We start from the raw sequence: 14,663 nt of genomic DNA on the forward strand, positions 1-14,663 counted from the left end.
TGAGAGTCTGAAGCCTAGCAAATGTGATAGTAGAGGGGAGCAGCAAAGAACACTGCAGCCGCAAATGTCTGGCCATGGAAATGTGTTTTGGTTGGACCTGGTTTAATATCCCATAAACATCATGTGTGGTTTGAACTGTGAGTGGATGCTCCAGGACAATTTCTGATGCTTTGTCCAACAATAGCGAGACAGCAACAACCACACGTACACAGGTTGGCGCTGCCCTAGCTACTGGATCTAACCTTGCTGAAAGATATGCAATTGGTCTTTGTTTCCCTGCATGCTTCTGGGTAAGAACTCCTGTAGCATGGGAATCAACTTCTGCAGCCATAAGCTGAAATGATTTGGTGTAGTCTGGTAGCCCTAACGCTGGAGCTGAAACAAGGGCATCTTTTAATTGTTGGAACGAAATCTGACCTTCTTTTGTCAACAAATAAGGTTCACTTTTTACACAGTCATACAGTGGTTGCATTAGTTGACTGGCATGTATAATCCATTGTCTACAATGAGACACTATTCCTAAAAATGCTCGTAGCTGTTTATGATTTCTAGGCTCATTCATCTGTCTTATTGCTTCAGTTCTTTGACGTGTAAGATGCTTTTTACCTTGAGAAATGCAATGACCTAGAAAGACCACTTTGGTCTGACAAACTTGTAGCTTTTGTCTATTCACTTTACACCCTTCTTTTTCTAGAAAACATAGTAAACTCACAGTGGACCTTTCTGCGGTTTCTAGTTCTGGGCAGCAAAGTAGTATGTCATCCACATACTGCAAAATTACTACCTGTGGTTCGGGTTCAAACCTCTGAAGGACTGTTTGTAGGGCATTTGAATAAAGAGTAGGGGAGTGTATCATTCCCTGTGGAAGGCGTGTCCACGCCAACTGTTTGCCCTTAAATGTAAATGCAAACAAATGCCAACTATCTTGGTGTAAAGGAACCGAGAAAAATGCATTTGAAAGATCTATTACAGTAAACACTTGAGAACTGGCTGGTATCTGTGATAGTAACGTATGAGGATTGGGTACAACTGGGGTGATTGGATCTAGAACTTTGTTTATCTCTCTTAGATCGTGCACCATACGATATTTGGGTGTAGAGCCTTTATCTAAAGTTCTCTTTTTGACTGGATACAGAGGGGTATTAGCAGGTGATTGGATTTCCACTAAAACTCCTTTTTCTCTGTAACCCTCTATCTGTTTTGTAATCGCTAGTTCCTGCTGGGCACTCACAGGGTATTGTCTGAGCTGTGGGAGAACAGTTCCTGGTTGCACAGATAGTTTTACAGGAGAGATATGCAATAATCCCACATCAGTGTCACCCTGTGCCCACAGTGTTTCTGGGACCATTGAGAGGTCTAGATCTGTGGTGTACTCTTTTTCTTCAGTATAATCCTCAAAAGCCTGAATTCTGACATATTGTTCTAATGATTCTGCATCATCAGGGATAGTCAGCATAACTGTGCCATCTTCCCTAAAATTGATGTTAGCTTCTAATTTCTTTAGTACATCAGTTCCTAACAGACATGTTGGGGCACCTCTGGCATACAAAAATCTGGATGCAAAACATTTAGGTCCTAATGAGACCTCTAAGGGCACAGTATATGGCAGTGTTCGAATTACCCCATCATAACCCTCAGCAAAAGTTGTTTGTTCTGAAATATCTTCCGGATTCGGAAGAAAATCTTGATTCAAAATTGAGGAAGTTGCACCTGTATCTATCAAAAATGGAATCTCTCTCCCCCCCACATTCACCTGTATCATAGGTCTTCTAGCTGGTAGGGAAGTTTGTAACACATCGAGTCAATCTGAATCTGGTATGGGACCATCTACGATAGTAGATTTCTGCTGGTTGTCCGTTTGGGGAGGGTTATTTCTGGGAACAAATTTGCCTGACTTTATATCTGCCAACTTCTTCCTGCACTCTCTTTGGAAATGACCTGGCTTTTTACAGTAGTGGCAAGGAAAATTGTGTCTCACTCTTCCTCCTGTATTAGCTTGTGCTATTCTAACAGGCTTACGATTCTCTCTCATATCCATGGCTATTCCTAAACATCGTTGTTTCACAATATTTGGTTGTTCAATTGTTCTCCAATCTGGAGTAGAGGATTTAAATTTTTCTCTGATTTTCGGATCTAGCCCCTCTATTAATTGTTTTGTAAAAAGTCTCCTTACTGAAGCATCAGTCAAATCCAATCCTTCATCCCTAAAGCTATTTTCTAGTTCTTGACTATATTCTTCAATACTTTGCCCAAATTTCTGCATAATCACACCTGTAGATCCCCTTTCCCTCTGTTTTCCTCTCATGAAAATTATTAATGCCTCTGTGAACTGGGTGCCTGATGCTTCTGTCTGTAAGGCACCCCCTTCTGCCACTGGTCTATTGGGCTGTAGGTGTGTCAATAATTCCTGAAAAAGTCCGGGGGACATTTTCATTCTACATAATTCTTCCCCGTCCGCCCAGACCCCAGCATGAGTCTGCATGATTTGTTGTATGTATTGTGCAAATCGGATAGGATATTGAGTGGGATCAGGCGCATTATGCAGGAGGGACATACCCTCGGCTGGAGACCATGGAAAATACTGTCGGGTCTGATGATATCTAGTTCCCATTACCCCGTCAGCACCAGGTTCCCTAAAGGGTCTTGGTACTACCCTAACAGGGGCAAGTACAGTGCCATATCTAGGTGTACCACAGGCTAGGCAATCATTTCTCCAATCTGGATTTTGTTGTCCACAGTGTGAACATTCCCATCCTCCTACCCCACCAAGATTGGGATACAAGGCTGGAAATTGTTTTCCTCCTTCTGCTCTTCCAGATGGTACAAATGATTGGGCTTTTGGATCTAGGTAAGGTGGTGGGATTATGTCACAACTTTTTCCCTTCCCCATGATCCATTTGGAAGTGTCTGGATCGTACTTCCAATTCTCCTCTTTAGCTGTTTTTGAGACCTTTATCATACAGTGTATGATTTCTTCCCACCCATTGTCTTTGATAATTCCACCTCGTTCTTTACTCAGTCTTTCCCATTCTGTACTGAACATAAGTGCTTCTGAAATTCCCAATTTTTCTCTTACCCTTCTAATCTGTCTTCTGACTGTCTTTCCACATCTTTCCTGTATGATATCTGCTGCTTCCACTTGTCCTAAGACAGTTTTGGTCTGTTTATTTCCCATTTTTCTTTTCAATATTAGCTATGACTACCCTAGGTGACGTTTGGACAACCACTTCCTCTGTTGGTGGCGTCTCGTTGCCTTCTCTCCTAGGGAGCTAAAATATTGAAGGGCTTGTCTGCTCCATTCTTCCTAACGTGCAGAACGTACTTAAGTGCTATTATGCACGCAAACAGACCCAGCAACACCATACAGATCACAAAACTTTCTGTCTCAGTTAGCATACTTGTCCCAGGCTCATGAAACCGCGTCCTGGGCTCATTCTATCATACCTTATCCAGAAATGAAGGAGGTTAAGCACTTAATGAGAGTCAAGCATGGGCGGAGGTCTCCCAGAAGGACGCTACCACATGACCCAGTTAGGCTGACTTCCGTGTATAAGGCTTATACCCCAACTATTTCGGCTTATTTTTCTACGCACTTTTGCTCTTCTTTCACAACATGTCACAACCTTCACACTGCTCACACACTGCCAGGGACTAGACTCATAAATCTATACAATATGGTAACCCGAGTTCTATAGGTATCTACTCACTACTAGACTAACCCAGCATGACACGGCTCGTAGAGATCTTTCGGATAATAAAGGGCAGATAAAAGAGAACTAATAATGTCTCTTACCTGGCCAGGTTTTTTAGTTCATTTGCCGTCCATTATCCCAGATCTCCGTTGTCCGTATCCGCAGGTGAATCTCGAGCAAATACTCTCGCCTCGGGTCCCCGTTCGGTGCGCCAAAGAAATGTTAAGTCCTTCTCAGTCCCTGGCTTACTAGATGTAGGGATCCAAGTAAAAATCACGCAGCACAAAAGTTGTGTGATCATATACAGGGGAAGCCCAGGAGCACGTCTGCCTCACTGGGACTCACCCCTCCTTTATATAGAAAAAGAGTTTAGACATTTTACAGACATGCGTACAAGCGCTCATATTTCACATCCTTTTACAAAAACAGTCTATACTAGAGATAAGGTACAGCTTCTGGTATTTAGGTAAAAGGTTACAATATCAAGAAGGAATGCGTCCATAAAAGGAAATGTCAACTTTACTTAAGTTTCCTGATATAAGCCAGATGTCTCAGGAGAAAGACACAATGAATTCTTTCAGTCTGATCTCCACACCATGTATGACTCTAGAGATGGAGTGTAACGCTCTTTTTCACACACCCGGCAATCATCACATACTGTAAATATAAAAGAGGGATTTTTGGTTCTTACCGTAAAATCTCTTTCTTGGAGCCTTCATTGGGGGACACAGGTAACCATGGTGTATGCTGCTGTCACTAGGAGGCTGACACTATGCAAATAAAGAAGAAGTAACTCCTCCCCGGCAGTATACACCCTCCGACAGGCACCAGGCAACTCAGTTGGTGCAAAAGCAGTAGTAGGAACAGGTAATATAAAACTCAACCTATGTACCAACCCACAATAACGGCACGTTAGCCAACACGGTACAACTTCAAGGGAGGGTGCTGTGTCCCCCAATGAAGGCTCCAAGAAAGAGATTTTACGGTAAGAACCAAAAATCCCTCTTTCTTTCTCGCTTCATTGGGGGACACAGGTAACCATGGGATGTCCAAAAGCAGTCCCTAGGGCGGGTATTCTGCAGAAAAAGAGGAGTCAGGTTGGCCGGTGAGAAACCGCCGCCTGCAGTATCCTCCTACCCAGGCTCGCGTCTGCGGAAGCCTGAGTATGCACCCCGTAGAATTTGACAAAGGTGTGCATGGAAGACCACGTAGCGGCCTTGCAAACCTGCGAGGCCGAAGCTTGGTGACAAACTGCCCAGGAAGCACCCACTGCCCGGGTAGAGTGAGCCTTCACCCCCGAAGGAGGCTGTTTGTCTTGGACGCGGTATGCCTCCAAAACCGCCGAACGGATCCAACGAGCAATCGTGGACTTGGAGGCAGGAAGACCCTTTCGACGCCCATCCGAGACGACGAACAGAGGATCGGCCTGACGAAAAGAGGCAGTTCTGGCGATGTAAATCCGGATAGCCCTGACCACATCCAGCTTGTGAAGAGATTTCTCCAATGGATGAACTGGGGAAGGGCAAAAGGACGGGAGGACAATGTCCTCGTTGATATGAAAAGATGAGACAACTTTCGGTAAGAAGGAAGGAACCGGACGAAGAACCACCTTGTCTTGATGCAGGACCAGAAAGGGAGAACGACAGGATAAAGCCGCCAGCTCTGAAACCCTTCTAATAGAGGTGATGGCGATCAAAAAGGCTACCTTCCAGGATAGAAGCGAGAAGGAAACATCCTGAAGCGGTTCAAAGGGCGGCCGCTGCAGGGCATCTAAGACGAGGTTGAGATCCCAAGGCTCAACAGGAGACCGGTAAGGGGGAGCTATATGAGCGACCCCCTGGATGAAGGTCCTCACCTGAGGCAGGGAAGCCAGGTCTCTTTGAAAAAGAATTGATAGAGCGGAGATCTGACCCTTCAAGGTGCTAATGGAAAGACCCGAATCTAGGCCTGTTTGAAGAAAACTGAGAAGGGAAGGAAGTGAAAAGGTCATAGGAAACAGATTGTTATCCTGACCCCACCGGAAAAAGGCCTTCCAACATCTGTGGTAGACACGCGATGAGGCCGGTTTTCTCGCTCTTATCATAGTCTGGATGACGCTATGAGAAAAACCCGCGTTCTTCAGGACCGCGGCCTCAACGGCCATACCGTTAAATTCAGAGACCGAGAATTCAGGTGGGAGAGAGGCCCCTGTGAAAGAAGGTCCGGAAGATCCGGAAGTCTCCACGGAACATCCGATAACATGTTTATCAGCTCTGCGTACCAGGCTCTGCGAGGCCAATCTGGAGCTACCAAGGGTACGGGGACCCCTTCCGACTTGATCTTCTTTACGACCCTTGGGATCAGAGGGAGAGGCGGGAACAGATAGGGCATCCGGAACTGGGCCCAAGAGATCACGAGAGCGTCGCATCCGACGGCCATCGGGTCCCGAGACCTGGCGACGTACTGGGGAACTTTGTGGTTTGCCCGGGAGGCCATCAAGTCGACGTCCGGAACGCCCCACCGCTGGCAAATCTGGCTGAAGATTGCTGGAAGAAGAGACCACTCGCCCGCCACGATGCCCTGGCGACTTAGAAAGTCGGCCTCCCAATTGTCCACCCCTGGGATGTGGACGGCTGACAGAGAGGGAACATGACCCTCCGTCCAGCGGAAAATTTTTGCTACTTCCGCCATGACTTGACTGCTGCAAGTCCCCCCTTGGTGATTTATGTATGCCACGGCCGTGGCATTGTCCGACTGAATGCGGACCGGCTTTCCCGAAAGGAGAGACTCCCAGCGGATGAGGGCTAGGAAGATGGCTCTGATTTCCAAGAGGCTCATCGAGAGGCACGCCTCCTGAGCAGTCCAGCGGCCCTGGGCTGTGAGGTAGAGAAAGACCGCTCCCCAACCTTGGAGACTGGCGTCGGTAGTAATCACCTGCCAGTGGGGAGGTAAAAATGACCTCCCGCGCAGAATGGAGGTGGACAGCGTCCACCAAGAGAGAGACTGTCTTGCCCTGGGGGAGAGGTGAAACGGACGGTCCAGGGAAAGCGGGTTCCTGTCCCAGGCAGACAGAAGAGCCAGCTGGAGGGGACGAGAGTGGAACTGAGCATAGGGGACCGCTTCCATAGAAGCGACCATTCTCCCCAGAACTCTCATGGCTAGACGAAGGGACAGAGGACTCGGACCCTTTAGCGCTCTGACACCCCGACTAAGAGAAAGAAACTTCTCCTTGGGAAGGAAGACCTGAGCCCGAAAGGTATCGAATTCCATGCCTAGGAACTCCAGCCGCTGGGTTGGAATCAAGGAAGACTTCTGGTAGTTGATCAACCAGCCTAGGCGAACTAAGGTGTCCAGAGTAAGATGGAGGCTCTGGCTGCAATCCCCCTGGGATGAGCCCTTGATCAATAGGTCGTCGAGGTATGGGATTACCAGAATCCCTTTTGAACGCAGGATGGCCATGACAGCTACCATGACCTTCGTAAAGACCCTGGGAGCAGATGCCAGCCCGAAGGGGAGGGCAGTGAACTGGTAATGATGCTCCCTGATCGCGAATCGGAGGAACCTCTGATGCTGCACGCAAATAGGAATGTGAAGGTACGCATCCCGAATGTCCACTGAGCACAGAAACTCTCCCGGCTCCATGGACGCGATCACCGAGCGCAGAGATTCCATTTTGAAGTGTTGAATCCAAAGGTGGCGGTTCAATCGTTTGAGATCCAGAATCGGACGGAGAGAGCTGTCCTTTTTTGGAACCACGAACAGGTTTGAATAAAACCCGGAAAACCGCTTGCGAAAAGGCACCGGCACTACGACTCCCGAGGCGAGGAGCGAATCGACGGCCTGGAGAAGCCCTAGGAGATGAGAGGGCTGTTTGGGAGGACGAGAGAGCATGAAACGTCTTCCTGGGGGCGAAGAAAACTCTATTTTGTAGCCTGACGTGACGATCTCCCTGACCCAGGCGTCGTCGACTACTGAAAGCCAAACCTCTGAGAATAGAAGGCGGCCTCCCACCCTGGAAGGAGTTCCAGGTGGGGGCGACCCGTCATTTATTAGAAAACCTGCGGCCCCGAGATCCCGATGGTTTTGCGGGGTGGCTCTTGGCTCTCCAGCGTGGCGGAGGCCTGAAAGAAGGTTTTCTTCGGTCCCCTTGTGAGGAGGAACGGTCCTGGACGGGGTTTCTCAAAGAGGCAAAAGACCGAAAGGGACGAAAGGACTGGGGACCCCTCCTGTTGAAGGGACGTTTAGGCTTGGACTGGCGTAAGGAGGTACTCTTACCGCCAGTAGCGTCCGAGATCATTTGATCTAGCTGCGAGCCGAAGAGTCTGGAGCCCTGGAAGGGCAGACCAGTGAGCGATTTCTTAGATGCGGGGTCAGCGTTCCACGCCTTTAACCAAAGAATCCGGCGAATGGCGACAATGTTGCCATTAGCCCTGGTAGAGCAGGCCGCTGCATCAAGGGAGGCATTCATCAGGTATTTTCCTGCCAGTGAAATCTGATCCGCTAATTCAGACAGTTCTTCAGCAGGAGCAGAGGCCGAAATGCCCCTGCGCAGGGTCTTGGCCCAGACTGATACAGCCTTGGCTACCCATGATGAGGCAAAAATAGGGCAAAGGGAGGCTCCGGAGGCCTCAAATGCTGATTTTGCTAGCGCCTCGATTTGTCTGTCCGAGGGGTCCTTAAGGGAAGCCGCGTCCGGAATAGACAGAACTGTCTGTGAGGATAGCCTGGACACAGGCGGGTCGACCTTGGGAGACTCAGACCACTTGGAGACCAGGTCGGAGTGAAAAGGGTATAACACATCAAGCAGTTTCCTGCCTGGGAAACGCTTGCCAGGGTTTTCCCAGTGAGTGGCGGTAGTGTTGTCAAACTCCTTGTGATTAGGGAAAACCCTAGAGGGACGTTTAATCCGTTTAAAAGCAACGGAGACGTCCTGAGAGCTTGCCTCATCCTCCTTAAGATCAAGCGTCTGAACGATAGCTGAAATAAGGCTATCCACCATGTCTTGTGTTCCGGAAGTCTGATCTGCATCCGAGTCAGATTCCGACTGAGAAGTTACATCAGACCCGAGGTCCGCCTGTGAGGAAGGGGAACGGGCAGATAGGGGAATCCCGATGTGGTCCGGTGAACTGGAGAAGGATCTAGATAAGGTCCGTTTTCTGTCTCTTTTGTCCTGTCTGCCTCTGTGAGGGTCTAGGACAGGTGCGGGCGAATCGCCGTGAGAGGCGTTCGTGGCACTGGTGGCATTAGAGAGAAGCGGGATGCGTTCAAGTGCCTGGACCAGGGACTGAGAAACCTTAGTCAGGTCGGACACAGATTGAGACATAGCAACAGCCCACTCCGGGGGAGGGGGGGTGCACTCATCCCGGGACCCTGAAGCTTCCAGGGGGGCTGACATGGTGGGAGGAACGCAGGACGGGCAGAAAGGAGATGGCTGACCTGAAACCCACTTTTTCTTACAGTGAGCGCAGGCGTAATGGATGGCCGTAGGGGCAAAGGCCGGTGTGGGGTCGGACATAGGTGGATATTACCTTGTCCCCAGAGAATACTGCCAGGTGGAGTAGGAGGTAGCGCTGAGCCTGGTGAAAGACAGCGGTAGCCGCAGGTGCCTGTGTTCCCCCGAGAAATCCTGTGTCCCACGCGATGAGCAGACGCTGAAACGCTGACAGGGAGCAGGAAGTAGGAGAAAAGAGCGCGGAGAAAGTGCGACGCTGTGGGCGTGCACAGGACCGAAGGGGGGAAAGAAAGGAACGCCCCCTGTAAAACTGAAAGCAATCCGGCCGCTATACCGTCGACCGCCACAAGAGGGCGCTCAAGCGGCAAGAAAGGGAAAAGCAGAGAGACGCTGCACATCCCGGCCGCACTAATTCCGGCCACCACCAGAGGGCGCTCAAGCGCTAAGAAAGGGAAAAACACCGTGAGGCAGAGAGAAATGGCGGGCGAATGAGCCTGCAAGTTTGAATAAGGAGGGGGAAAAGATGCCAGCCTTCCTGCTCCCATTCCTACGTGGTCTCAACGCCCGAATCTGCAGCCCACTTCCCTGTCAGATGCTCCCCTATGGTAAAAGGAGATCGCCGCTGGGCAGGGTATTGGTGGGGGTGGGGGGGGGATTTTGTTGATTGAAGATTCCCTACCTGCAGATGAGGAATCATCAGGATCCCTGGTAGATAGAGGGTCCTGGAAGTAGTCCTCCTTCCCGCGCCACGACTCTCCGGCGCAGAAGACGGCGTCGACCCCTGAATAGGGGGAGAGGGTCACTGGATGTGACCGCCGTCTTCCTCTCAGCCCGCTCCGAGGAGAGGGATGAGGAGGGGAAACGGGCAGGACTGGCCACCGAAGAAAAGGTCACCCTGAACACCCAAATGGGTGACAGGGGACAAAGTCCTGCCCAGCGGGTCCGAGAGGGTGCGATGTGGGTGATACCACACTGCTCTCTTGGTCGCTCAAAGTGGGGAAGACAGGGTGAGAAAACTGCACCCTGTTACCCTGAAGAAAGTATCTGAAAAAGAAAGGGGAAATGATTAAAAACAAACAACAAATCCCTGTAAAAGAAATGCGGATCTGGTGTTAGATCCAGGTCCGCCTCCTACAGACACTAAGCAAAAACTGAGTTGCCTGGTGCCTGTCGGAGGGTGTATACTGCCGGGGAGGAGTTACTTCTTCTTTATTTGCATAGTGTCAGCCTCCTAGTGACAGCAGCATACACCATGGTTACCTGTGTCCCCCAATGAAGCGAGAAAGAAAATATTGTTTTGTGCAGCTTTCGTTATTTTGAGGCGATCTGTAGTTTTTATTGGTATCATTTTGGGGCATATTTTATTTTTTAATGGAATAAAAACAAAAGTTTCTGGTGGATTTGAACCTGCAATCACAGGTACATTTTAGCAAAGCAACTGCTTAAAGAGGTTAAAAAATTTGGGCAAAGGCAACTAATATTTGAAAATAACAAAAATGAACATTTCTCACCCCCTAAAGAGCCGGTCACTCCAGGGCTGCCTCCACGTTACTGCAGCAATGACATTTTGTCAACAATGCGTGACCACTGCAGCCAATCATTAGCCTCAGTAGTTTTACGTAATCTACCAAGGCATGACCACTGAAGGCAATGATTTGGAGAAGGTCTGTGGCAGATGTAGAGACCTACAGTAGGCCCTGGAAACCAAGATAACCCAGTGGCACCATACTATTCTGTCAATATATGTCCGATAAGCTAAAATGTAAACGTATTGAAGCAGTTCTTTAATATTACAAATCTTACTTTGTTTGTTCCATGTAGGTCAGTCACAACATCATGTATGGAGAAAACTTTATAATCTGATATTAGTCCACATGACACCAAATCTGAAATATGAAGTTCTGAAATAAAACAAAAGACATGAAGATATGACTGTGATAAAAAAAAATGGCCTACAAGTCTCTATTTATGAACAATGAAGTAGCAAACCAGTTCCACATTACTCAGAATAAGCTGTCATGTGGGTACATTACAGTGTTTTAGCTTTATGTTCGGGCTCGCTTTAATTGTCAGTTGACTCTTAGCTAGTGAGGAGAGACTAGCAGCTATGTCTCCCATATACAGCACATAAAGACATGAGAGGTCCCTGTATTCCTTTTCTTTCTGACGCACACAGACATAGTAGCAGCTGTATGGAGGACCTATACTGCCGTATAGAGCAGCGTACAATTCTAGGTCTGGTGCAGTAATCACTTATCAATAAGTAGCAACACTGTCTGTCTGTGCCTCTCTCTTGTCAGTACTATTTTGACCAGGACAGATTTTAGCCATTTTTCAAACTGTATGATGAGTCCAGGAGAAGGAGGAGAAGTGACTCATCAGTGGAGAAAAAAAGGCATGCTTTATTTTATTTTTTTGCAAAGGTATTTAAGAAAAAAAGAAAGTTGCCCAAAAATATTCGCACAATCCTGGTCCAGTGATCATGTCAACAGTCCGTTGCTGCCAGACTAAAGAATCGTGAACTTTCTACTACCTGTTAGACCCCCCGGTGTCCCATCTGATTAGTAAACTGTTGTGGCGTTGTGTGTGGCAATGTAATGACGTTACAAAAGCCTGCTAATCCAAAAATGCGCCAGGAATGTCGCAGGAAGAAGATTTGCAGTGCTCTGGTCTGGCGGCTACAAACTACGCATGTGGCCACTATAACAGGATCCTGCAAATTTATTTGCTCAACTCTAATTACAAAAGTTTCTTAAAATTTGTCTATACTTTTGATATATGCAAAGCTTGCTGAAAGTGAGTATTCAAACTCATCAATATGATTCATACTAGTCTAGACCCACCTTTTTCTATAACTGTGTCTGGATCTGTGTAAGTTGAAGGTACCAGAACTGCAAGAGCCGGGGAAGGCTTAAAAGGTTTAGCTTGAAGTAGCTGCTTCAGCTGCAGTAGGGCTGCGATCCGATATACATCTGCATCTGACTGCACTGGTAACAGGAGGACAATACCACTTGTTCCCAGAAACTGGTTTTGAATTTCAACTTGCTCCAATTCATTCTCAGTCAGAGGGCCATGTACCGCCTTCAGAAGAAAAACATATCAAGATATGCACGTAATAAAATGTAGAGCCATGAAAAATTACTTGGGAAACTATGGTTTAACATTTCTTAAAAAGGTTTTCTGGAAAATAAAAGAAAGCTAGTAATAAAGAATGAGATTATTAATAAATTCCTATATACTGTACACATAATTAGCAAATCACACTTGGATTGTCATTATAGTATGGTACATTAAATTGACTTGCTTAGTTACACTGACAGAAACCTGTCCTACAATATAAATAGGACAGGTGACTGACCACGTGCTACACTGCCTCACTTGTGTAGGAAGATGTGTTCTCAGAGGATATTTGGATGTAATACTGAAGATACCAGGGGTGCTGGGGTAAGAAGAGGCTGCTCACACTGCTGGCCACCCTGTCTATCTGATCTAATACTGGAGATACCTGGAGTATTGAGGTAAGAAGAGGCTGCTCACACTGCTGTACACCCAGTCTATCTGATCTAATACTGGAGATACCAGGAGTACTGAGGTAAGAAGAGGCTGCTCACACTGCTGACCACCCTGTCTATCTGATCTAATACTGGAGATACCAGGAGTACTGAGGTAAGAAGAGGCTGCTCACACTGCTGACCACCCTGTCTATCTGATGTAATACTGAAGATACCAGGGGTGCTGGGGTAAGAAGAGGCTGCTCACACTGCTGTCCACCCTGTCTATCTGATGTAATACTGGAGATATCAAGAGTGCTGAGGTAAGAAGAGGCTGCTCACACTGCTGTCCACCCTGCCTATCAGATGTAATACTGGAGATACCAGGAGTACTGAGGTACGAAGAGGCTGCTCACACTGGTGTCCACTCTGTTTATCTGATCTAATACTGGAGATATCAGGAGTGCTGAGGTAAGAAGAAGCTGCTCACACTGCTGTCCTCCCTATTCATCTGATCTAATACTGGAGATACCAGGAGTGCTGGGGTAAGAAGAGGCTGCTCACACTGCTGTCCACCCTGTCTATCTGATCTAATACTGGAGATCCCAGGAGGGCTGAGGTAAGAAGAGGTTGCTCACACTGTCTATTTGATCTAATACAGGAGATATCAGGGGTGCTGAAGGAAGAAGAGGCTGCTCACACTGCTGTCCACCCTGTCTGTCTGATCTAATACTGGAGATCCCAGGAGGGCTGAGGTAAGAAGAGGTTGCTCACACTGTCTATTTGATCTAATACTGGAGATATCAGGGGTGCTGAAGGAAGAAGAGGCTGCTCACACTGCTGTCCACCCGGTCTGATCTAATACTGGAGATATAAGGGGTGCTGAAGGAAGAGGCTGCTAACACTGCTCTCTACCACCTTTCCATCCTATAATCAGTATTAGGGAAGAATATCCAATAAGAGCACATCTGCCTACATATAAAGGGAGGGGAAGAGCTTGGCAGATATTTTAATGTACTATAATTATTACCTCATGTCCCTAAACAACAAAGGTGGGACTTGCTAATTTAGGCTGATGTTTATGAATTTATTCATATATTTTTCTTAATATTCATGGAGAAACCCTTTAAGTAACAATTTAATTCATTGACCTAATTAATATTTTTTTTCAATTTCCTTGGCAAACGAGTAACTTTCCAATATACATCTGATGACCTCACCTTTACACAAAAATTTAGTCGAACTGGGCATCCTCCTTGAGACTCAAAGGAGCTGCACACTGCAAGTGTCTGAACTTTCTGCTTGTGTTCAACCTCAGGCCTGCCACCTGACCAACTGAACTTGGCCTTTAACCATTCTGACAGAGCACTGAAATACAGAGAATAAACTGTATTAATATGAGTGTTCCATCAGTTGTGTTATACAGCAAATAATAGCTATTTACGGTACTTACTTTGTAGGATCATCATGATCATTAATTTCAGGGAGGGCAAGAACAACTTTCCAAAAGATGCATTGCTTCCATGCAGGAAGGTGCTTAATAATCAGAGATGGAAGTTCCAGGGGTGTCCACGCAGCTTTACTGTATGGCAAGAACAGATGCCTTCGTATATCAAAAAAAAAGTATACAATTTAATAATTTCATAAAGAAGCTGTTTCCGCTGACTACAGAATAAGCTCTCACAGGTGAAGAATATGAAGATTTTGGGTACTCACCGTAAAACTCTCTCAGAGCCTTCATTCGAGGACACAGGAAGCCATGTGTGTATGCTGCTGCCATTAAAAAAAGTTAGTTCCTCCTCAGTAGCATACACCTACCAACCGGAGCCAAACCTATAAATTAGTGTGAAAGCAATAGGAGAACAAAATGGCCAACTTCAAAATGGCCGCCATGGCCACCACCCATCTTGAAAAGTTTTCCCCCTCTCATATACTAATGTGCCACAAACAGGAAGTTGATATCACCAACCATTCCCATTTTATTTAGGTGTATCCGTCCGTATACATGGCCTACCAAGGTGTGTCCATATAAGTGGCCCACCATGTATA

The 14,663-nt window shown here is 47.2% G+C and overlaps 1 protein-coding gene across 1 annotated transcript in view; it reads right to left on the reverse strand.

Annotated features, from left to right (window-relative positions):
* The window catches only part of LOC143786274 (germinal-center associated nuclear protein-like), a 73,948-nt gene that overhangs the window by 6,895 nt on the left and 52,390 nt on the right, over positions 1 to 14,663 (reverse strand). The window contains exons 5-8 of the mRNA XM_077275550.1: positions 14,068 to 14,196; positions 13,835 to 13,982; positions 11,967 to 12,204; positions 10,927 to 11,024 (exon numbers count right to left, since the gene is read on the reverse strand). Of these exons, the coding sequence (XP_077131665.1) occupies positions 10,927 to 11,024; positions 11,967 to 12,204; positions 13,835 to 13,982; positions 14,068 to 14,196 (613 nt within the window). The remainder of the gene's footprint in view (positions 1 to 10,926; positions 11,025 to 11,966; positions 12,205 to 13,834; positions 13,983 to 14,067; positions 14,197 to 14,663) is intronic.

This window comes from Ranitomeya variabilis, chromosome 7 (assembly GCF_051348905.1).
Source record: "Ranitomeya variabilis isolate aRanVar5 chromosome 7, aRanVar5.hap1, whole genome shotgun sequence".
In the NCBI taxonomy this organism is placed as follows: Eukaryota; Metazoa; Chordata; class Amphibia; order Anura; family Dendrobatidae; genus Ranitomeya; species Ranitomeya variabilis.